At 38.8% G+C, this 24,421-nt stretch overlaps 1 protein-coding gene across 3 annotated transcripts; it reads left to right on the top strand.

Moving 5' to 3' along the window:
- Positions 1-511: 511 nt before the first annotated feature.
- On the top strand, positions 512-18,332 carry MYL1 (myosin light chain 1). 3 transcript variants are annotated; one of them, XM_040357445.1, is made up of 7 exons: positions 512-753; positions 12,797-12,824; positions 15,684-15,827; positions 16,558-16,731; positions 16,830-16,907; positions 17,016-17,054; positions 17,853-18,332. In XM_040357445.1, the coding sequence occupies exons 1-6, from the start codon at positions 637-639 to the stop codon at positions 17,042-17,044; spliced, it is 570 nt and encodes a 189-aa protein (XP_040213379.1). In that variant the 5' UTR covers positions 512-636; the 3' UTR covers positions 17,045-17,054; positions 17,853-18,332. The 3 variants fall into 3 exon arrangements, with proteins under 3 accessions (XP_040213379.1, XP_040213382.1, XP_040213381.1); XM_040357448.1 differs by lacking the exons at positions 512-753; positions 12,797-12,824 and adding exons at positions 11,655-11,741; positions 12,467-12,491; XM_040357447.1 differs by lacking the exon at positions 512-753 and adding an exon at positions 12,467-12,491.
- The last annotated feature ends 6,089 nt before the right edge of the window (positions 18,333-24,421 follow it).

Raw genomic sequence — 24,421 nt, 5'->3', positions numbered from 1 at the left:
TTTTATTTTTAAACCCTTGGGCTGAACACTGCTTGATCAACACTTTTCCTCAAATGAAAGGAAGAGAATGGGGGAGGGGGGTAAGGGAATGGGGGGTGAATACTTTTCTGTACCCCACTGCTTTGAAAATAAATTCCAGCCTGAAATCCCACAGGCTGCCAGAACTTGGAATGTATGAGACTTGTGTGACATTGTGTGATTTACTGTTGTGCAACAACACAAAATTCCAAGCAGGAGGAAAAAATAAATCCAAAGACCCCACTTGCAGCTAGATGTCAACAAGGGCTCTCCAGGCAGCTTATTCATGTGTTTGTCCTTTACACATATCCCAAAATTCCAGGCAGGCTGAAAAAAATAGAAGTCCCGTGGCTTGATGTAGCCCTGACCCCTTATATTCCATTTATAGTCTTAGTCCTGATGACATCCTCCTTGCCTGGGGAACTGTCCAATCCAGCAGCATGTGTGCAGATTGTGTTAGGTACTAAGCGAAATATAAATATGCCCTAATAGTGACAAAACACATTGGGTTCTACATCTAGGCACTGGGCTGAGGATCGTCCTGATCTTGTCTCCAACACTTAAGGGTTTGCTTGTTTCTCTCTGGATCCTTGTTTGCTCCAATAACACTAAAGTACAATGGCACCTAAGAAGGATGTGAAGAAACCAGCAGCAGCTGCCCCAGCACCGGCACCAGCACCAGCCCCAGAACCTGTCAAACCCAAAGAACCAGCATTTGATCTGTCCAGTGTCAAGGTAACAAGGGCTGCAATGGGATGTCATGTGTGTAGTCGCTGGAAACTCAGGGAGACTATAGAGGGGACCCAGCTATGCCCCCCTTTTCCCTCCTTAGAGAGGACACAAATTGGCATTTTTTTATTTTTTTGGAGATCACCCCCTCCTAACACCACAAGTCATTTATGCTGCAATCTGGCTGTATGGCTGCATCTTATGGATTTATTGGTGTTTTTTAATGACATTTGCAAACAGCTCCCTACAATTACCAGAACATTAACATTTTTTTTAGCTTCTCATACACTATACAATGTAATTGTAACATCTCTATAAGATCTACCATGTAGAGTCTGATTGGATACAAATTTAATAGATTTTTTTAGGAATATGCTTATTTTGTCTCTTTTATGAATAGCTAAAAAAAAAGAAAACACCTCCAATGGGTGTCATGACACCAGAAGGTGATCTAAAGCTGGCCATACAATATACAATTAGATCTCTGTACAATCTTCTTTAGATTTACCAAATGTATGCAATGTAAACGCATACCTACACAATCTATTCAATGTGTACCCATTCATAGTAGATGGTAGATCGAAAAGAGATTGTCTCTGACTGTATAGCGCAGGGGTCTCCAAACTTTCTAAACAGAGGGCCAGTTTACGGTCCTTCAGACTTTAGGGGGGCCAGACTAGGGCCATTGGGAGTAAACGGTCTCTAGTGGGAGTAAATAATACCATATACTTGGTGACAGTGGGAGGACTAGTGCCCCATTGTTGGTGCTAATGGAAAGAATTGATGGTGTCAGTTGGTGTCAGCAACAAGAATTATGCCCCATTTAAATCGGATAGAATAATGCCCCAAGGGCCGCATTAAGGCAAGCAAAGGGCCACATCCGGCCCCAGGGCCGCAATTTGGAGACCCCTGGTATAGTGTATGGGCAGCTTTAGATCAGCATCAGGTGTCATCACACATATAAGGGGGATAGGGGAATGTGTTTTTATACTTCCATTGAGCTAATAGTGCAATCATTTTGTGCTGCTACCAGGGGCGGTCTGACAACGCATGGGGCCCTCGGGCAATAGAAGATTATGGGGCCCCCTGGGCTTACAGATGGCCACCATGCCAGGAGGCAGTGCAGAGGCGGGGCAGCTAAAATCTCGGGATTTTCACATCAAAAGCATGTTGGTTTCGGACATATGAGGGACAGATGTAAAAAAACACAGATTTTTACATACTGTCCCTGGTTTTACTGAGCCTGGCAACCCTGATGGGGCCTCCTAGTGGCATGGGGCCCTCGGGCAGTGCCCGAGAGCCTCAATGGTCAGTCCGCCCCTGGCTGCTACTTATAAGAGAGACAGTTCTAACTGAGCTGCATAAGCATTTACTTACCACTTTACAATAGCTAAGCCATACTGAAGCAAATCAATGCAGGACAGGATGATGTCATAGCTACATTTTATACTTGCTAGGGGGCTGTGAGTTTTCCAGTGACAACACCAACAACTTCTCTATTGCCAGTGTTGTGCTGTATGGATGTGCTTTGCAGTGTGCTTGTGTTCTCAGCTTGCTCCTTGCAATGCTATGACAGTGGATTGACAGCTAGCAGGTTAGCCAGCTACCCCAGGCAACCACACAGGCTCCTCCTCCACCTAGCTGCCTTCCAATTGGTCTATAAATTCGGATCAGGAGGATGCCCTTATATGGACCAATAAGGCTTGGCTTCTGCCTGAATGGAGGCTGCAGAATTGGTGCTGAGTGTGGATAGGACAGAAACTCCCTTTTTTTAATTTTAGGCTTCTACAATGTAACTTGTTATCCTGTGCATAGCATAGTGTGCATTTATGTGACTTAGGACCCACCCTACAAATACTTTGTTGCAGAAGAGATGTAAATGTATGAAGCTGATCTTTGTCTCTACTTGCATAGCAATGTGAAGGAGCAATGCTTATGAGGACGTTCTGTTTTGACTGTCACTTAGTAAATGGAGTGTGATCTATGTATGTTTACAAATAAGTGTAATCTTTGTTGCAGTGACTTGAAACATGTAGCCAATGCATTTTCATAAAGTGTCCTTAAAGCGGGAGTTCACCCGAAAAACAATTTTTAACATTAGATTGAGGCTCATTTTGTCAAGGGGAATCGTGTAGTTTTTTAAAATCGAAGCAGTACTTACCGTTTTAGAGATAGATCTTCTCCGCCGCTTCCGGGTATGGTCTTCGGGACTGGGCGTTCCTATTTGATTAACAGGCTTCCGACAGTCGCATAAATCGCGTCACGAGTAGCCGAAAGAAGCCGAACGTCGGTGCGGCTCTATATGGTGCCTGCGCACCGACGTTCGGCTACTTTCGGAAAATCGTGACGCGCTGTATGCGACCGTCGGAAGCCTGTCAATCAAATAGGAACGCCCAGTCCCGCAGCCCATACCCGGAAGCGGCGGAGAAGATCGCTCTCTAAAACAGTAAGTACTGCTTCGATTTAAAAAAAAACACCCGATTCTGCTTCCCAAAATGAGCCTCAATCTAATGTTAAAAATTGAGTTTTTGGGTAAACCTCCACTTTAAAGTGCCCTGGTTTGTTAAACCTTGAGCAAAGAAAATGGTGTTGCTCATAGCAACCAATCAGATTCTCAGGCAACATTATAAAAATACAGCTGGAATCTCATTGGCTTGTACCGACAGCATAGACACTGCATGATATTGTTCATACCGGTGGAACTTTAGTGTAGGTTTAATTTAAAATCCAAACAATATACAGTAAAAACTTGGTTTGAGAGTAACTTGGTTTGAGAGCGTTTTGCAAGACAAGCAAAATGTTTTAATAAATGTTGCCTTGATATACAAGCGATGTCTTGATATAAGAGTAGTGTCATGTCACAACTGAGTATAAAAAAGAAGAGAGGAGCCTCTAAGTGTAGCAATATGGTTATATTTAATAAAGGTACAACATTTAGCAACTTATTGCCACACTTAGAGGTGCCTCTCTTCTCTTGTATACCCTGTAAAAAAAATGCTTTGATATGATATGTTTTGGATTACAAGCATTTTTCTGGAACGAATTATGCTTGCAAACCAAGGTTTTACTATACATTTACCCTGCACCATTGAGGGCCCATTTACAGTAAAACCTTGGTTTGCGAGCATAATTCGTTCCAGAAAAATGCTTGTAATCCAAAGCACTTGTATATCAAAGCATTTTACAGGGTATGAAAAAGAAGAGAGGCGCCTCGAAGTGTAGCAATAAGTTGCTAAATGTTGCAACACTTAGAGGTGCCTCTCTTCTTTTTTATACTCAGTTGTGACATGATGCTGCTCTTATATCAAGACATCGCTTGTATATCAAGGCAAAATTTAGTAAAACATTTAGCATGTCTTGCAAAACGCTCTTAAACCAAGTTACTCTCAAACCAAGGTTTTACTGTACACCGTTTCACTTTAATGCACATGTAGCAATGCACTAAAACGATTTCCCTGTAATGAGCACAGGAGCCGATTTACTAAAACTGCGGCGTGCAAAATCTGATGCAGCTGTGCATGGTAGCCAACCAGCTTGTTCAATTAAGCTTTGGCGAAAAAACCCTGAAAGCTGATTGGTTTCTATGCAGAGCTGCACCAGATTTTGCACTCTCCAGTTTTAGTAAATCTCCCCCATAGTTCCTGCTCTTATCTTAGCACCCCAGTGCAGTGCGTTTTAATACATTTGAAATGTCCATTTCATTAGAACGCCCATAGAAGTCAATGAGAGCGCTTCAAATCGCATATAAAATGATATATTGGCAAAAGGAATTAACAAGTCTTGGTCAATGGTTGTTAACCGTATCCACTCAAAACTGCATTGAAATATGTGTCAGCGCCTGTCAAAACGCATTTCAATGCACAAAGGAAACGCAGGTTGACGCATGACAATGCACTTGCCCAGCGCACCTATAAAAAAGCGCAACTCTATGCACACATGTAGTTTGCCCAGTGCATGTACAAACATAAAAAAAATACCAGACTTAATAAAGACGTTCTTTTGTCCATAATATAATAGAATTATGTTAATATTAGCCCATTCCTAGTTATACATTTCCCACTAAACACCTAATGTAGTGGTTACAATCCATAGCAGAGTATACTGTGCAGTTCAGTAGTAATGAAGATCTTAATTAGGCATCAAGGGTACCCTTTCAGGGAACGTGGAATAACATCATTCCTCCAAATTACAAAGGGTATGAGTTCAGTGATACATTAAAATACTTCAGAGTCTAATAAAGCATCAATGTTTATATGTATTGTCATTTAGCAGCTGTTACTACAGTTAGGGCTCTACTTCAACTAATAGCTTTGAGATTCAATTAAACTGAAGAGCTTGTACACAGAGTATGCAGAGGTCGCCACCTAGTGGCAGCTTTTGCTTAGTGCTGCTCTGCTATTATTACTGCTTTTAGTGCTCTTTCAAGACTCTAATTCTGATAAACTTTAATGACAGAATGTCTATGGGCTGGCCAGATACTAGTGACAACTGGTAATAAACCTTAACCAAGTACTAGTGATAAGGTTTTCACACGAAAAATAGTTATTCATGTTTTTTGATGAGTCCAGCAGAGCGAGCGAGCTATACTGCAGAACTCAATTGGAATATACTGCCATCTACTGGCTATAAAGTAATACTATTTAAAAGATGGGCACTTATATGGAATAGGATATAGGAAAGAAAAATTACCATGAACTTATTAGACCTTTGTTCTGAACACATACTAGCCTTTTCAGTAAAAAGTAAAAATTTCTAAAGAAAATGTATAAAAAAAATAAATGTTTACATTTACTTATGGATAGAACATGGAATGGTTAGAACCACTGTCAAGTTGGTTTTGTTATCTGTGCCCCAGCTGAGTAGATTTACCCTCTCTGTTTGTCCTGATGATCATTGTCACTGGGGCTAGAGTGATAGAATCAGAACATGGGAGGAAGGTAAACCTTCCAATGGGACACCTGTTCTGCTTATAGGCATTCTTCTAATTTTGTAGAGGTTTTCTGCATGTGAAAGAAAATCTCCTTACCAGGCATAGAGAGCAAAGATAAACTAACAGGGGTTTTAACCCCTCCCTATTCTATCCACAAAAAAAAAAAAAAAATGTATTGGGCTATGCATACACTTCAACTGCAACCAATCAAAATCCACTCTGCTGAAGTCAAATTATGACATGGTTTATTTTGATTGGTTGCTATGTGTTGCTGCACCTAAAAAACATCACTCTTTGCTAATTAATGGTGAAAATGACATGGATTTCTATTGCTACTAATGCATGTGTTTTTCTACAATTATATAATTAATAAAAACACACATTGTTGTGAAACTCGGTCTATAGCTCCAGTCTTTGAATTCCCTCCGCCTCTAGGAAGCACTGCTACCCAGGATAATGGGAATTCATTCAAAGTTCATGACATTTTAATATTTAGGGTTCTGGATAGTGCACATTTTGATTTGTTCCAGGAAAGTACTTATTTGATTTTCATGTTAATACCGTTTTTGTCTCTTGTACTTTTTGTGCCTGGTTCACTATTTAGTAGATGTGTGTGTGCTTTTTACAGCATGACAAGTTTAAAGTGTTAAAATGTTTCAGTTTAAAATAGTGATTGATGTGTTTGCATATGTGAAAAATTAAAAATGTCTCATTTACCAGATCATCATGTGCTGATGGAACCCTGCAAGGCTGGTACCAGTAGATAAATAATTAAGACTTGTATTGAGCAATGCATTGACAGACTAGCAATATGTCTTACATTCTATAAATACGTATAGAGATTATCTTAGTTAGGAGGGAATGGCATGTGTTCCACTGCTGTAAAAACAGAAGCAGTTATAAAGGGAAAGGTTGCTTGAAACATTTTCTCACTCTTTTCGTTTTTACACTTCATCAGTTGTCATATCCTTTTACTCATTTTCCTAACTCATGTTCACCATAAAAATTTGAGAAGGTGAATTGTAGCTTTTCCAGAACCTACTACAACAGCTAGGGCAGCAATCGATGCTTCTGTAAAAATTTAGTCTCAGAGGTGTTTGGCATTTCGACAGAGGGGTTGATTTACTAAGGGCATATCAGTAGTTCACTTTGCAAGGGATTTATCCCTTAGCTTTGTGAATGTGGTGCAAATTCACTCTGCAAAGAATACCCAATCATGTGCAAGGGATAAAAACTGTATATTTGCTTGCACATGATTGGATGCTCAAAGTCAGTTTGCAGTGGCTGTGTTTAAAATTATGAGCTAGGGTAGTTAGAGCTCCAATCTGTCCTTTATTTGGAGTTATTGTTTACCCTTTAAAACTAAATCCCTCTGTCCCTCTTTCCTCCTCAGCTGTCCCTCTTGTTTAATCTGATGTTTAGACATCTATAAAAAAAATAACTATTTAACTACAAAAGGTATTATAGTCTTCTATCCAGTATAAAAGAAAAGTAGGAATGAAAAAAAGCACTTATAGGTTCTTCCCTTATTTGTTTGCTGTCTCTGTAACTGGGGGTGTGAGTGGGGTGTGTCATCTGCCTACATTCTTTGTACTAAAAGGTTTCCCTCTTTCTCATCTCAGAACGTTAGTAGGTATGTAAAGTCTAGAAAGCACTGTAATTTGTGACCCGTAATACAAATAGGAAAAACTTTGATCAGCCCATGCCCTAGAAAAGCATTTCTCAACTTTTTACTCCAGAGGAGCCCCTAAAATAATTGTTAGGTATTAGGGAACCCTTATCAAAACCAATTTATTAGAGGCAAAAATGCTGTTTACATCAGTGGTCAATAGAAAGAATGTAACCCCTTAGGCCCCGTACACACGACCGAGTTTCTCGGCAGAATTCAGCCAGAAACTCGATCAGAGCTGAATTCTGCCGAGAAACCTGGCGTGTGTACACTTTCAACCGAGGAAGCCGACGAGTTCCTCGGCGAGCCAAATAGAGAACATGTTCTCTATTTCCTCGTTGTTCAATGAGGAAAGTTGGCTCGCCGAGAACCTCGGTGGCTTCACACAGAACTCGACGAGCAAAACGATGAGTTTTGCCCGTCGAGTTCCTCGGACGTGTGTACGAGGCCTTACAGTGGTGGTCAGAATGCCACATCTATAAAAAATAATTGGTGAAATGCTCCTGGCTTTGCCACGTGGTGTTAGTCCAGGAACTATACAGACACAGACACCATCAAATGAAGGGAACCCCTAGCAACCTCTGGGAGAATGCTGAGGTTCCACAGAACTAGTTGAGATTGGCTGCCCTAGAATATGACTTTCCTTTCCTCTCTTCGAACACATTATTTGTTGTGCCCTTTACCTTCTTTTAGTACCTAATTCCCTCCACAGTCTTCTTCCCTTAGCTCTGCTAATAATAGAGGTCAGATATGTTTTTGCTTTGTAAAATACACCAGACAGTTACAGAAGCAGATGGACATGGAAATGGAACAACTGTACCTTTGATTCCTCTAGGATCATAACTTCTCAAACAAAATGCTTGCCTTTATTTAAAAGGGAAGTATGGCCAAAGCTTTTTTGGATGTACTTCTCGTCTGGGTCACAAGAGTGCCCTAACTTTTGCTTTCCTGTGTCTTCTGGGCCCTTATAGACATTGGATTGCCTTCATATCCAGCTGTTTAGGCTGTCTGTTTTCACTGTGATCTAATGTCTATGGGCACCATATAAGGGTGACTCCTAAACTTATTTTACAAAAAATGGAGCAGGATTCCATGTGGTAGGTGGCATAGGTGCAATCTTTTTACTAAAGTGACTGGAGACCTTACTAGGTGTAGGAAATTCAGTGAATAAAACAGGAAATTAAGCTCAGCAGTCTTTACCCATACAGGGGTCCATGCTTAGAATTAGATTTGATAGGCTCATGTTTCTTTCAATGCTGTGCACATGGCCCACTTGGATAAAGGCCAAATATTCTCCTTTAGTAAATCACCCCAAGTAAATGACTGCTTTGTGTAATGTTTCTACATCTTTACAGTGGGTGGACTGGCAACTCTGTTCCAAAGCTAAGCCAAACTTAGTGGGTCATAAATGTAAAAAAAAATGATCTAAGAAGCAGGCAACAAGAGGAGCCTACACTTACCTGTGTTGATCTTTCTGATAAGGTTGGCATTTGTTGGGGAAAACTCATGCTCAAGGGCACAATTTTTATCGATTTCTTTCTTCTTTAAAAAAGGCGGAACACTCTAAGCAGCGTTGTGAGCACACAAACAGCCCCCTTTCTATCTTACAGAGCTCGTGTGCTCCTCGTGTGCTTAAGTTGTTGTGTAGAGGAAATGGGTACTGATAATGTACTGCTCTAAGTACTTCTTAAAGATTCTAGAGTCCCTGTCTTCACAGGGATGATAAGGAATACAGATGGTCTAAAGTACAAAAAAAAAGGACTGATACATTGGAAAACTCTCTAGCAAGAAATTAACTCTTAACTTTACTTTTAATCAAATTGCAGATGTCAAAAGTACAAACCGATGTAGATCACACATAGCAAACCATAAACATATATTTGTTATAAGTTGTGCTACTTTTCAAAACTATCCCTACTTCCTGAGCACCTTGGAATACCCTAAAACTGCCTTGCTGTATATGTAATATTTCCACAGTGCAGTGTATGCCTCTCTGCTGTTTAAATAGGCATGCTTCACCTCTCTGGCCAATGTGTGGCGACAGTCTGAACCCGGCCTTAAACTCCAAGGCCAGTTCTTATCCTGGTGTCACATGGACAGTAAGCGTGGGAAACCTCCCCAATGGGATCACGAAGAAAAATTAGAAAAATCTGATTTCTATATGTCTTGCGATGATTCTAGCCCACTTATAGGCCTTTAACAATTTATCAGTTTTTTATTATTTTAATTGGCCTTATATCATTATTAGCTGCATTTTAATTGAAAAATATGTATACGCTTCACAATACTTAAATCTCATTCAAGAAGATTTGTTTTATCTCCTTTACATTGCTTATTTTAAGGTACAAGATTGAAAGAATCAATATACATTTTTCATCACTTTTTTCACTTTTCTACACAAGGGGGAGATTTGCTAAAACTGATGAAAACAGAATCTGGTTAACTGCACATAGTAACCAAACAGCTTCCAGGTTTAAGCCCAGATTCACACTGACAGCGGGATTTCAGCCTACACATCTTTTAGTAAATGCCATTCTTTATATATATATATATATATATATATATATAAGATATATGTTTATAAAGGACAATAGATTACTGCTGTAACTGAAAAAACTCTGGAATTATAAGCAGGCTTTGGTTATCCCTGACAAATTCCAATAGTTACCCAGTAAAGCCTTTAAGACCTTTGGCTTTGTAATATGATTTTCTACGCAAGACAGCCGCTAGATGTCACCAAACACAAACACAACTGTTCAGGACCATTTGCAAGCTGAAAGAACTATGAGACATCCTTTGTTGATATCAAAGTGTAACTCCACCTTCAGGGCTAAAACCATACCATAAAACCATACCATACATTTGTAAATGAAGTTTCATTATAAGGAGCCTGACACACTACTGTATAATACTGTAAATGTATAAATGGCGCCCTTACTTATTGACTTTTCCATACATTTCTACAGTCCTTATTTGACAATGGATTTTTGTTTTCCATATTTGGTAAGTGACTAGAGCTATTTAGTATCAGGCCTCGTACACATGACCGAGGAACTCGACGGGCAAAACACATAGTTTTGCTCGCCGAGTTCCTTGTTAGGCTGTCGAGGAACTCGACAAGCCAATTTTCTCTATTCCCATCAAGGAAATAGAGAACATGCTCTCTTTTTGGCTCGACGAGTTCCTCGACAGTTTCCTCGTCGAAAAATGTACACACCACCGGTTTCCCCGGGAAAAAAAAAAAACAGCAAGTTTCTTGCTGGTTTCTGCTGAGAAACTTGGTCGTGTGTACGAGGCCTCACTTAGAAGCACCGAACCTAGTGATGCCCTATAATATTTTAAAATTATGTAAATGCATAGGCACAGGCCACTAAAACCATTGTACTCAGAGTTTAGGTTTCATCCAAAAGTTCAAAGACAACTAATCTATTTATATATTTAAAAATATATCTATAGCACCAAGGTATTACCATTTAATAAGATACACAGAACCATTTGTATCAGTTCTCGCCCCATTGGAGTATACATTCTAAATACTAAATTCAATAGTCTATTCATATCACAAATCATGGGAAGAGGATTGCAAAACCATATACAGGCATACCCCACGTTTAAGTACACAATTATATACTAAAGCTGGAAAAATGCAAAATCAGGCTCACTCCTGCACAGAAACCAATGAGCGTCCAGGTTTTATTACCAGGCTTAATTGAACAAGCTGGGGTTAGAAGCTCATTGGTTTCTATGCAGAAGTGAGCCTGATTTTATGCTTTTCGAGCTTTAGTAAATAAACCACATTGTGTACTTAAAAGTGGGGTATGCCTGTATTCATTCTTGTGTGCTTTCCAAAACTTACAAAATGTAAATTGTATTTAAATCTCTGTAATCTAAGTGTTAATAGGCAATACAGACCCTAAAAGCTGGGTTATCTTTGGCAGGAATTTGCAGCAAGTGTGTGGGGTATTTTTAGAGTCCATGCTTTATTTACACAGTTTTAAAATATAAGGAAGAAATAGGCTACATGTATTCCTCTGAAAATATAAAAGACAGCCCAAAACTGACATATCCAGTCTGTGCAAATCTCCCCCTTCTTGCAGAAAAACTGCTGACAAGTTTTAAACTCATTAAAGCATGTCTAACCCACTTCCTACTAAAAATAGCCCTCCAAATTGGTGACACTGGAAAGAGATCCCTCCTTTTCCTTTGCCCTAAGAAAGCCAAAAGCTCACCAGAGGGTGGGGCTACTAGCCCCTGTGACATCTGAGCTGGGCCGTCATGTCACTGCCCCCAGATAAATAAGAAGAGCCTGGCCACAGTAGAAGGACCACAAGCTCAAACCCTCCTCAGGACATCGTCTCAGCTCCCTGCTCGTCCACACGTCCCAAGCTCAAAATGGTGGGTGTCAAAGCACATTTTGCTATTAGCACACTTTAGTACTTTGTAACTGCAACTAGGATTCTATATTTACTTGGATGACATTTATTGGAAGACTATGCTGCTTGTTTTACTTTTATGCAGTAGTATTTCGGGGATTTTTTTTTTTGTAAAAAAGCAGCACTTCTTCCCCAGTGCCTTTGGAAATTATTTTTAATCCTTTTGCTAATCAACCTACAACAAAATTGAAAATCGCTTATTTTTATATAACAGAAAAAAGTAGTTGCTTTCAATTTATGAGCGATAGAAATATAATAATATATCAGTCCCAAACCTAATTCATTATTTAAACATTTTTTAAAAAAAATGATAGTATAATTTGAAAAGAAAATGCTACTGCAAATTCTAGCTGCTATGCCACTTCCCCATTTTTCACAGATGCATAGCTTGTCTTTGAGTTATATTTTATATACAATCCTGTGAAGAGGCCCATAGATGCAAACCACTGTATATATATAATTGTCTTTACTTGAATAATTCACTTGTACTATTATTTATGGAGTTCACATGCCAAAGTTTAACATAACATAATATAGATAGACCAAAAAGGATTGAACATTATTTGCTATACCTAGGAATAACATATAGACATAGTTATTTAGTCATTTACATTGCTATAGTTGTTATGTCTGTCAATGCCTATGCTTCCATACTAGTTTTTGTTTCTCTCTTTTTTTACCTTGCAGTCTTTCTCTGCAGATGAGGTTGCTGGTAAGTGAAAAAAAATATGCTGGAAATGAAGTAACGCCTATGAAGTCCACGTGGGTAGTGGCTAGGTCTAGTAGTATTTTTCCATCTTTGAGAGGAAGATTTACATTGGCCACTTACAGTTGCATAGAAGGATTATAAATGAGAGAATAGCATTTAGGCATATCCTTCATTACCGGCCTTGTTATGTTCCCAGCTTCCTGCAAGTCCCATGTGCATGGATTGGTTATTTGGACTTCAGAAAGCTGTGAATCTCAAAAACCAGCAGGCCTTTAACAATAGTTTTTGTGGCTGATTTTTTTTGACAGATCGATTTCAGTAAGGATCAGCAGGAAGGTAAGTTAAGAGAAAGGCTGAGAAATAACTTAAAACTTTAATTTTACATGTGTTGTAAAATAAATATAATATAGTTGTTTCTACAAAGGATGCTAGAATATAGATGCTTAATACATAGTCATTGTAATAAAAGGTTTATTAGAATGTTTATGTGTAAATCTGCTGCATACTGCTTTTGCAGAATGATAATACATATACATGTTATAATTAGAGAAAGTACTATTTTGAAGCTCAACAAAGTTTTTTTATTAACACTGCACCAGATTTACACAAAATATGATTACATAGGTGTATATTTATTTAAATGGATATTCCATCTCTCTAATGCCTTTTTTACAGTAGTGTTTTATCCCATTGGCCTACTAGGCACGTGTTGGGTTGTCATCTTTTCTTAGCAAGAATCTCATTTCCCAGTTTAGAAATGTATTAACCAGGTTTCTTAAATACTTTGCCACTTGATAACATGGCAACCCTACACAGTGGAGTTGATTTACTAAAACTGTAGAGTACAAAATCTGTTGCATCTCTTCATAGAAACCAATCAGCTTCCAGGTTTTTTCTTAAAGCCTTATTGCACAAGCTGAAGTTAGAAGGTGATTGGTTACCATGCACAGCTGCACCAGATTTTGCATTCTCCAGTTTTAGTATCCTAGTGTCTGGGCACATTAAAAAAGGTTAGCAGGTTTAGTTGTTTTCATTTCATTTTAATGTGAATAGATAGGCATTGGAAAGTGGCCTCTAAGTGGCTTATTAACTTTCTTTGTGCACAATTAAGACATTTGCTATTAAGGTTTCAAATAACATTAGATTTAGTCCTATTAAAATCAAAAATATGTTTTTAATAGATATTTATGTGCACCAACAACTTATTTATCCCAAATAAGCCTGTAAAAATGTCAAGGCTTTAACACTGCAGAACTCAAAATTTGTTGAAGAAAGTCTTGCACCCTCAAAGTCCTATTTATATTTTATAGCATGTAGAGTAAGCCAGTAGTACAAAAGTGCATTACAGCAATGGTTTTCCAAGTTTGGTCAATTGATTGTAACTGAAGGAGTACTCCATAGATAGCCGGTCACATCATGGCAGGTTGAGTCACAGAGGTTATTCTGGGGTTACTAGTAAGCCAACTAGTGTGAATCATATTTTGCATCAGTTAATAGCACTACATTTTCTATTATGTAACATATTTGTATGAATATTATTTTTCCCTAGCACTCAGTTAGTATATTATAAGTGAGAAAAATAAGATACTGCAGTGGAATAAAATAGATTCACATTTAAAGTGTGATATTTTAAACCCCATAAGAAAAAATGTTTATGATGCCGCAGTTGAGCATTGTGTTAAAGCAGAGGGCTGTAGAAGTTTTAGCATGATAATTGTCTAAAACTGCTTTTTTCCTCTTGCCGCATTACATTTCTGTCACCAAGAGTTTCTGCAGCAACTCTGGCTTGATAAAATTACAATCTTTTATGACCATTTTCATTGTATTAAAATGTTTAAGCCATTCAAAGATCTATGGGGTTGATTCAATAAAACTGGAGAGTACAAAATCTGGTGCAGCTGTGCATGGTAGCCAATCAGCTTCTAACTCCCAGCTTGTTGAATTAAGCTTTGGCAAAAAAAAAAAAATTAAAACTGGAAGCTGATTGGTTTTTATGCAGAGCTACACCAGATTTTGCACTCTCCAGTTTTAGTAACTCAACTCCTATATCTGATAATGATGTTGCAAGCAATCTATACCATAAAGCAGTCACACGAAAGTCTTGCCCTCTAACCTTACAGTCCAATATATGTAATATATATGTATATGTATATATATATATATGTAATATTAACCTGTTGTGTTTTGCTTCACAACATTATATTAGAGATCCTAAATATACCTTCTGTTAATTAGTACTAGTCTTCTATCGGTAGGCTGGATGCCACACATGAGATAAATGGCACCACGTTGTAGTAATATATAGGGCCCTTTGAAAGTAAGCTGGCCAGGTGCGGCTTTTGGTAGAGCTTGTTGTACTTGTGAAAGGAAATGCTGACAGTGTCAAAATGTTCTCTAGTGACAGGTGCTTATGGAAGGAATGCTAATTACTGGGCATGTTGGCAACGAAGGGGTTACAGGGCTGTGCATCCATGGGATTAGTGCAGGGCATGGGGTATCCTGTTACAAGTGTGCTGACCTCTCGCTAACATTAGCAGCTTTTTACAGTCTGCCTGTAAAACCATCTCTGACTTGATTTGGAAACCCCTCCGTGTTACTCAAAATAACTAAGTTTCAAGTGTCCCAGGCAGGAAAGGAGCTGAACTGGCACACATTTCTAATTCACTGCTAGACGTGGCTTTCTGTACTGTAGCCCATTCTTAATCCCCTTTCTAGGTATTGGTCATTCTTTACCTCATTTTATTATGTAATATTTATAGCTGTTGTATCAGAGATCAGGCATATAGCTAGGAACTTCTGTGCACTTCAAATACAGATTCTGATAACAAGCCCTCTTCACCACTGTTAAAAAAAGGCTTTATACTGTCTTTGCTCCATTGCATCCTTTTCATAATTCCATAATCCTGCACACTACTATATTTCCCAGAATAGTTTAAATCCTGAGAGATTGCATACCATTTCAAATTTTGAATTTGAGGAAACACTGGTTACGAACCAATTATATGCAGTAACTTATAGCAAGTGGTTGGTTACCGGTCGCACACACTTGTTGAGGTTTGTCTAAAGTCCATTTGTGTAGATTGTATTCCACTACACAGGATCTATTTAAGTCATTTACATTATTCCCTCATATTGCAAAGTTGGGGGATCTATTTTTAAGGTCATACTGATAAAAAAAATGTTTTCTTTTCACAGACTTCAAAGAGGCTTTCCTGCTCTTTGACAGGACAGGTGAAAGCAAAATCTCCTATGGCCAGGTTGCTGATGTCATGAGAGCTCTGGGACAGAACCCCACAAATGCTGAGGTCAAGAAAGTCCTTGGAAACCCATCTAATGAGGGTAAGTGCTAGGATTACAAATAAATGCCTTATACAAATACTTCTACCTCTAGTTTTACAAGGTAGTAATATAGGAGAATAAAATGATGTAATGAACATTTTTTAATTAATTACATAACTTTAACAAAACAAAAAAAAACATAAATCATAGTAGGTGGAGGCGTTGCTGTGGGCAATGCCCCAAACTTTATTTGTTCCAGTAATTTGTTGGTAGTGTAACTTTACACTATACAAAACATAGATATAGAAGCAGTAGTGAAATGAAAAGTAGTTAAAGTTTGAGCATAGACAAAGTTTGTCTTTGGATCAGGTTTTGGATAGAGTATAAAAGGGTTAACTTACCTATCTGGTAATTATTTTAAGTTTTTAGCCTGTTGAGGAGATTCCTTGGAGTGAATCAGAACCTTTGTGTCTCAATGACAGTGACAAATAGACAGATGAATCAACTCAACCGAGACAGACACATCAATAACATTTGCCAGAGAGTCTAACACTTCCCCACTCTATCCAAAAAAATGCTTTTACATGCACTTATTAAAAGGAAGAAAAGACTTCTAAGTACAGAGTGATTCAAAGAAATATAAAACATTGTGTGTGTTTCATCTTAATGTGTCATTAGCTATGTAAAGAAATCACCTTTTAACCTCATGTAGCCCTGTGATGTATCTATCACCCTGTGTTTTGTAGGTCTCCAAACTGAACTCATGCCCATTTCTTTTGTATTTTTACAGAGATGAATGGCAAGACAATTGAGTTTGACCAGTTCCTGCCTATGCTGCAGGCTGTTGCCAACAACAAGGACCAGGGCAGCTTTGAGGACTTTGTTGAGGGTCTGCGTGTCTTTGACAAAGAAGGCAATGGCACAGTTATGGGCGCTGAGCTTCGTCACGTGCTGGCCACATTGGGTAAGACGCATGCACATTGTCTTGGCTATCAGTGTTCATAGGTGATTGCTGGACAATATAGAGTAGACAATAACACCCAACCTCTGATGCATCAACAGGTGAGAAGATGAAGGAGGAAGAAGTAGAAGCCCTCCTGGCAGGACAGGAAGACTCCAATGGCTGCATCAACTATGAAGGTAAATCGAGGAATGGTCATCCTTCATATAAACAAAATGTAGTTTTCATCGCATTCTGCACTATTGGTGCTTGATATAACATTTTCTTTTTCTTTTTTTCATTTACAGCCTTTGTAAAGCACATCATGTCCGTCTAAAACCTTTCCAGTAAGTAGGCATTTTGCTAAAACAGTCATATTTGTAATCTAAAACTATAACTGTACGTAATATAACTGCTATAACTGTACGTAACCTCCTTGTTTTACTGTCACAAGCTCAGTTAGAAAATATGTGAATGCCCTAGATTACTTTAGTCTTAATATCCTTTATAAGACAATTGGTGCAATGTTTGTGCAAAAGCTTTAAGCAAATTAGAAATTTTCCTTCAACCTTTCCAATTAATATCTGATATAACTGCTAATGTAGTTAATCGACTTTGCATTATTTCACATATATTAAAAGAACAAAATATTATACGGAATGCAGGTTTGTATTTATATACACAGTCCTTTAAAAATCTGGTAATCTATAAATATAAATTTTATTTAAAATGTTTATATATGGAATTATCTTTTGCAAACAGCTTTCAATTTTAAATATGCCTTTTAATCAATATATCAATAATGAAGTCACTACTTATATTAATGTAATTATTACTTGTATTTCCTACAAAAAAAACATACTGGTCCATTATAGGATGATTTAAAAAAGTTTATCAGTCATTTTTTTTAATACTAATAAGTTCACTGTTTAAGATTGTCTACTTGAAATGTTTATTTCAGAATTCAGTGGCATTCAGAGCTTGTGTTTTACAAGTGATTGGATTATTTTGCTTATAGTTAAATAGATTAAGCTCCCGTATAATTAAATGTTACAGCATTTTCTGTTAAAACAAACAAAAAAATGTTACAACTGAGTGTTTTAATAAGAATCCAACTAATATTCTGCTTTATTTTCCCCTTTTAGCACTGTTCTTCGTATGTCTCAGAAGATCTGGAGGCATAGAATCTGTACATAGACCAGCAACTGGTCACCATTACCAACCTTATGGATATATACTGTACAAAACACCCACCATTGATTTTTTATTTTCCACCACTGGGACATTTCTTTCCATGAACCCTGAAACCAAAAGATCACAGAGGAGCTATCACCCTGGCAAAGCTGGCGGAGAATTCCATCAAGCACATCTGTGTAACATGCCATGGATTATTGTAACATGAAAGACATGAGAATAAAATACCCTTTGCTAAAATGGTGGCTACAGAGTCTCTCCTAATTTATCCGTCCAAAGTTGTGGGCCAATGCACCAAAGAACACCGCATCATTCACTACCAGAGGTCCCACTCGCCTAAGGTGCAGCTGGAATCTCTGACAGTGGAGTGGTTAATTTATTGTCTTCCTGTATTCCATTCTGTCAAAACAATAAAAATTTACTGAAACCCATCTACTGTAGGTATGTTTCCTCATTTGGGAGCAATGTTATTGGCCAGTAAAGATACCTATTGGGGATTTTTCAACATATTCATTCAAGGATGTCAAGGTTCAAATTCACCTAAGGTAGAACGTTAGTAAGGCAGAAATGGGCCCTAGACAAAATAACAGCTTTGGCCCCCATCCCTTCGATTGACATTGATAAGAATTACAATAGGTACAGGAGAGTCACCTTATTGTTTGTACTGGCATAGCCCGTCAGATGTCAACTGCCTGCAAGTGTATCCTTCCCTCTGAAATAGCTTTAACCAATTGCACTATCCCCCTGGTTTACGGTAGGAGCATAAAGATTGTACCCCTTGAACATCCAGCAACCCTAGATTGCCTTGCATATGATCCTGCTCTGACCTAAGGTAACATGTTATCTGCAAACCTATATTGAGAAGGATCATTACCTTGAACTGAACGTCCAGCAAAAACTTTCTTTTTTAGTTAAAGACTTAAGAAAGTGTTTAAATATTGGGTTCTTACTGCTAAGCCTAGGCTTCATTAGAGATAGTTTCCATATTTTCTGTCCTGGTGACATTTTCCACAAACAATACGTGAGGGGAAATCTGCAACAGAGACACATACAGCAATAAAAAGCTGATGTTAAAATTGTGACAGCAAAAATCTAGAAAGCAAACATACTACACTTATAACACAGCAGTAAAAAGCTGGCAGGTGTTCTAACTCTCCCCAACTCTACAAATAAGCATTTTTATTTCTGCCTGTGTTGTTGATAGAAGTTTGCCCTCACTACCTGTCTGATAAAACTGTTGAACCAGGTGTACAGTAAACCTCCCTCCCAGGGACCTGGATATCAGTAAAAGGCTAATCCTTACACACTTGGTCCAAAAGTTTAGAATGGACATACACTGTAAAGAGAAACATTGGTCTTTAACATTTTTTTCAGCCCTATATGCGAATGCATTTCACATTGTGTAATTGTTCTTACCATTTAGCATACCATTTAAAAAAAAAAAAAAGTTCATGAGGCAACTTATTGGATCATTTGATTACGCTTCTTCTTGCTTAGTAGAAGTGTATGGCTGTCCTTCATTGCTCCTCTCTGTCACAGGATGGGTCTAGGTCGAGTATCACAGGTATAAAAACAATGGACTTTCCGAGGGAGAATGATGTATCCTTGTAAATGAGCCAGCTATGGGCTACCTGTGTGTGTCTTCTCCTTACATAGAGCTGTTGGGCCTTGTGTCTAAGTTTAAATATCAAGCAAGCCCATAACATATCAAAAGTGAGTGGTGCCAATACTAAATGTCTGACCAATTATTTAATGTTGGCAATTCACGTAGATGAATATATTCAAATTAAAGTAAATACAGGGAAAGGAAACTAGGGTTTGCTCACCAGGTGGTGACCCTAAAAAATGAAAAAGAAGCATTGAACATAGTCACTGGGAGATACTGGATAAAGTCAGGGCAAGTGACAATTCAAAGATGCATCAAACATTCCCCTAAATCCTTGCAACTCCGAGTCCACACATAGTACATCAGGTGAAGTCTTAGGCCTAATACACACGATCAAAATATTGTACGCAAAATACATTTTTCAAAAGTGATTGTACGATAATCTGATTGTTAGTACACAGCTTTCGAGATCCGATCACAACAGTTCATTCGAAATTATCCAGAGTGAAAAACAGGAAAAAGATTCTCGTATAATACTAGATTGTACGATTTTAATTTAATCAGTACAGTTTGCAACCTAAATCATTTTCCTACGTTCTTTAACATTTTCATTATCGAAATGGAGACTAGCATACAAAAAAACAAAACAAAAAATGAAGATTATTTGTCTGATATTCTTATCGTGTGTACCAGGCTTTAAACTAAAGTAAACGTGTTTCTTTCCTTGAACAGGCAAAGCAAAGTCCAACTGAGTTTATCTCAGCAGTGCTATAACAGAAATACTAATTAAGTTCTTAATATACATACATTCACTCAAAGCAGTATATAAACATATCTGAATTAAATGAAATCATAACATTTATAAGCAGAAAGAAAGTCAAAATTTACTTTGAGGCAAACTTACAGCAATAACTCGAATAATGTACTTACTGAAAAAGTTCAAATCTGGACCAATCCCAAACACTGAAAACAAGAGCTGGGAAAAAATAGATGGTAACACAGGGCCAGAAAGGTGAAAACGAATCTAAGAAGCAGATGGCAGTCAGTGCAGTCTCACAAGTGGCTCCCGAAGGACATAAAATTCCATGAAACCCTTGGTGTTACCATCTATTCTTTCCCATCTCCTACTTTTCAGTGTTGAGAATTGTGCAGATTGTCCCATGATAGTAAATTTGAGGTTCTGATGGAATGAACTGGAGTTAAAAAGATGAGCTGGGGAACACTGCCCAATGAACCTAGTATTATCCACAACAACCGTTATCCTGGAACAGTGGAGGATGGAGGACTCAGGATCTTTACATCTTGGCCACGTGGATCTAACACATGCATAATGACCTATTTTATGTTAGGTCTTACAAACTAGTGAGTTATTCATATTGAGTTTTTGGGTGGTGGCGGTGTCCTACCTTAATTTTTATTGTCTAAACCAGGGGTCTCCAAACTGTGGCCCTTTTCTAGCCTTTATGCAGCCCTTGTGGCACTATTCCTCCAACTGGGGGCACGAGGGCGCACAATTTCTTCTACTGATATCAATGATGGGATAATATTCCTCCTACTGATAGGGGCCCTTCTCCTCCTCCTACTGACCACCAACCCTGAGGCCATATTTATTGTCACTGGTGCTGGGTCCGGGACATTTTCTGCCCCCGCTGGCCACAATCCGGCCCTCCTAAAGTCTGAAGGAAAATAAACTGGCCCTTTGTTTGAAAAGTTTGGAGACCCCTGGTCTAAACAATAGTTGCAATAACACAGCTGAATGTTGGATTGTGGACAGCGTGAGGTGAAGTCTAGTTTGCAACTAGGTAGCCTCAAACCTAGCACTGCAATTGGCATTTAGATTTTACTAAAAACTACATACTGTACAGTATATTGTTCTTTTTGCAAGCTGCTTGTATATGAGAGCATACTAGCACATACTGTTCTTTGATATTTATGATTTATACATCTAAAAGACCATGAATTATGGGAATATTTTAAACCAGTGGTCTCCAAACTGCGGCCAGGATGTGGCCCTTTTCTTGCCTTTATCCGACCCTTGTGGGACTATTTCTCCGGTTTGAGGCACTATTTATCCCACTGACACCAACAATGAGACACTATTGTTTAGAAACTTTGGAAACCGAGATTGGAAAGAAATCCTGGACTGCCGCACTCCGTTAAACGGCGTCTTTATTAACCCCCCTGGCGGTATTCCCGAGTCTGACTCAGGGTGAGATTTTCATACCAAAAGCGGTAACCCCGAGTCAGACTCGGGCTTGCCTCGCTGCAGCAGCAGACAAAGTTACTTACCTTGTCCCTGGATCCAGCGATGCCACCGCGCTGTGTGAGCAAGCGGGACCTCGCTTGATTCACACAGTGTCCTCCTGTGCCGCCGATCTCCGTTCCCTGCGACGTTACGACGCACGGGAGAGGAGAATGGCGCCAAATTCAAAAACGTAAACAAACACATTACATACAGTACTTTTAATCTATAAGATTACAGTATACTGTATGTAAAAAATACACAGCCCCCTTGTCCCTAGTGGTCTGCCCAGTGCCCTACATGTACTTTTATATAATAAAAACGGTTCTTTCTCCCTGCAAACTGTAGATTGTCCATAGCAACCAAAAGTGTCCCTTTATGTCAAAAATGGTTTTAGAGCAGCTAGAAAACAGCGATAATAAATTATAATCACTTGCAGAATTGTGCGATAGCGATTTGTGGGGAAATTTGTCATAAAAAAATAAAATTAATGACAGCGACAATTCTGCAACTGAGCAAATTTCAGTGATTTTGAGTTGATTACATTATTGAATAATTTTTATTATAATTATATTATTACTTGTTATAATTATTTATAATTATTTATTATATTATAATTTATAATTTTGTTTTTAAAAAAATGTCATACCCGGGATGCCTACTAGTCTCTTGTTTGGTCAGATTTAAGTGAGTTATTCCTAAAAATGACAGGCCTACAGTATAAAAAAAGCCAAATTTCCTTGCAAATAATGGTACCGCTTTCAGCACCTTTTTTCTGAAATAATCATACCGCCAGGGAGGTTAAATAAAATAAAATCAAAACATGATCCAGTACAGTACAGTCATAAATAGAAAAGTGAACACTAGGACAAAAAAATGGCTAACATGTTTCACATTGTGAGATGCTCAAGTTTGGAGACCCCTGCTTTAAACCTACGTGAGTGTTAAAATGTCTTTTTTTTTTGCATTGAAGGGCATTAGGTAAAGGGAGCTTATTATCTTTGAATGGGGCTCTAATGTGTCCTAATGCATGAAACACACCTTTCCTACTTTTGCACAACTCAGCGCACCCAACAGCGACCAATCACATCTGTGTGTTTTTGTGAACTGTAGCCAGGTTAGATTTATATATTGTACGGGCCAGATTCACAAAAGAGATACGACAGGGGTAAGTATTGTTAAGTATGGCCGTCGTTCCCGCGTCGATTTTGAAATTTCCTACGTCGTTTGCGTACGCCGATTCACGAACACGCGCGTCGCAAGTCCCGCTCACGTCGCAACCACTGACGTCCTATTGACGTCAGTGGGAGCAATGCACGCCGGGAAATTCCCCGGACGACGCATGCGTATTTAAATCGGCGCGGGAGCGCGCCTGATTTAAATATGACACTCCCCTAGCCGCGGAATTTGAATTCCGCTGGGGGAGTTAGGATCCGCCGTCGCAAGTTTGGAGGTAAGTGTGTTGTGAATTTGACACTTTCCTCACAAACTTGCGAGGGCGGATCTTAAAACACATAGGTTACACGGATCTAAAGATCCGCTAACCTTTGTGAATCTGGCCCTATATGTGCATTGGCATTCAAATCAGAAAAAAATGTCAATGTTCATTTATATTGCATTACCATACATTGTGGGACACCTTTACCACCAGTACATAGGTGTGGAGCCAGTCAAAATCAGATTTCAAAAAGTCACAACTGTATTTATTAAAGGTGTAGAACACTAATCCTTACTGAAAAATGAACTTCAACAGTCTGAAGGGATTCAAAACATGCCTGGCACATTCTGTACCCAATTGCAATCAACTTGTTGAAAGACTGATACATATAATGGGTGATATGTTACTGTCGGGTACATTCCTCTCAGTCTCTTCATTGTCAGTTCAGCTGCCTAAGAGCTATTCTTCTGTCACTAGGACATGCTAAATTAATAGAAAAATGTTAATTATGATTAGGAGCATGCCCTACCCTTTGTCACAAGGAGAACTGCATTTATCCTCTGGGTTGGCTCTTCAGCATTCAGTGTGTGTTGACACTGCTAGTCCAATTAAAAGCTGGGAGCGGGGCCACAGAGCCCAACATGAAGGAAATATGCAGTGTCTGTCATGACACCACAGCAATGTGAGAAAGGAAGAGACCTCTGAGCCAACCGTCAAAGCGGCCTTCTAGTAAGTGTCAAGGCTGTATGTCAAGTCACAGTCAGGGTCTGATATATACCAGTGGCGGCTGGTGCTCACATTTTTTGGGGGGGCGCAAACGAAAAAAAAAAAAAAAACAATTGCAGCCTTACTGGGCCCATCAATTATCACCACTGTGCCATGCCATCAAATGCAACCACTGTGCCATGCCATCAAACACAACCACTGTGCCATGCCATCAAAACGCAACCTCTGTGCCATCAAAACGCAACCACTGTGCCATCAAATGCAGTCACTGTGCCATGCCATCAAACACAGCCACTATGCCATCAATTGTCACCACTATGCCATGCCATCAATTGTCAACACTGTGCCATCAATTGTCACCACTGTGCCATCAATTGTCACCACTGTGCCATGCCATCAATTGTTACCACTGTGCCATCAATTGTCACCACTGTGCCACCAATTGCCACCACTGTGCCCACCAATTGTCACCACTGTGCCCATCAATTGTCACCACTGTGACCACCAA

This window comes from Rana temporaria, chromosome 6, assembly GCF_905171775.1.
Source record: "Rana temporaria chromosome 6, aRanTem1.1, whole genome shotgun sequence".
In the NCBI taxonomy this organism is placed as follows: domain Eukaryota; kingdom Metazoa; phylum Chordata; class Amphibia; order Anura; family Ranidae; genus Rana; species Rana temporaria.
The sequence above is the reverse complement of the archived record's forward strand: the minus strand, read 5'-3'. Positions and strand labels throughout refer to the sequence as shown.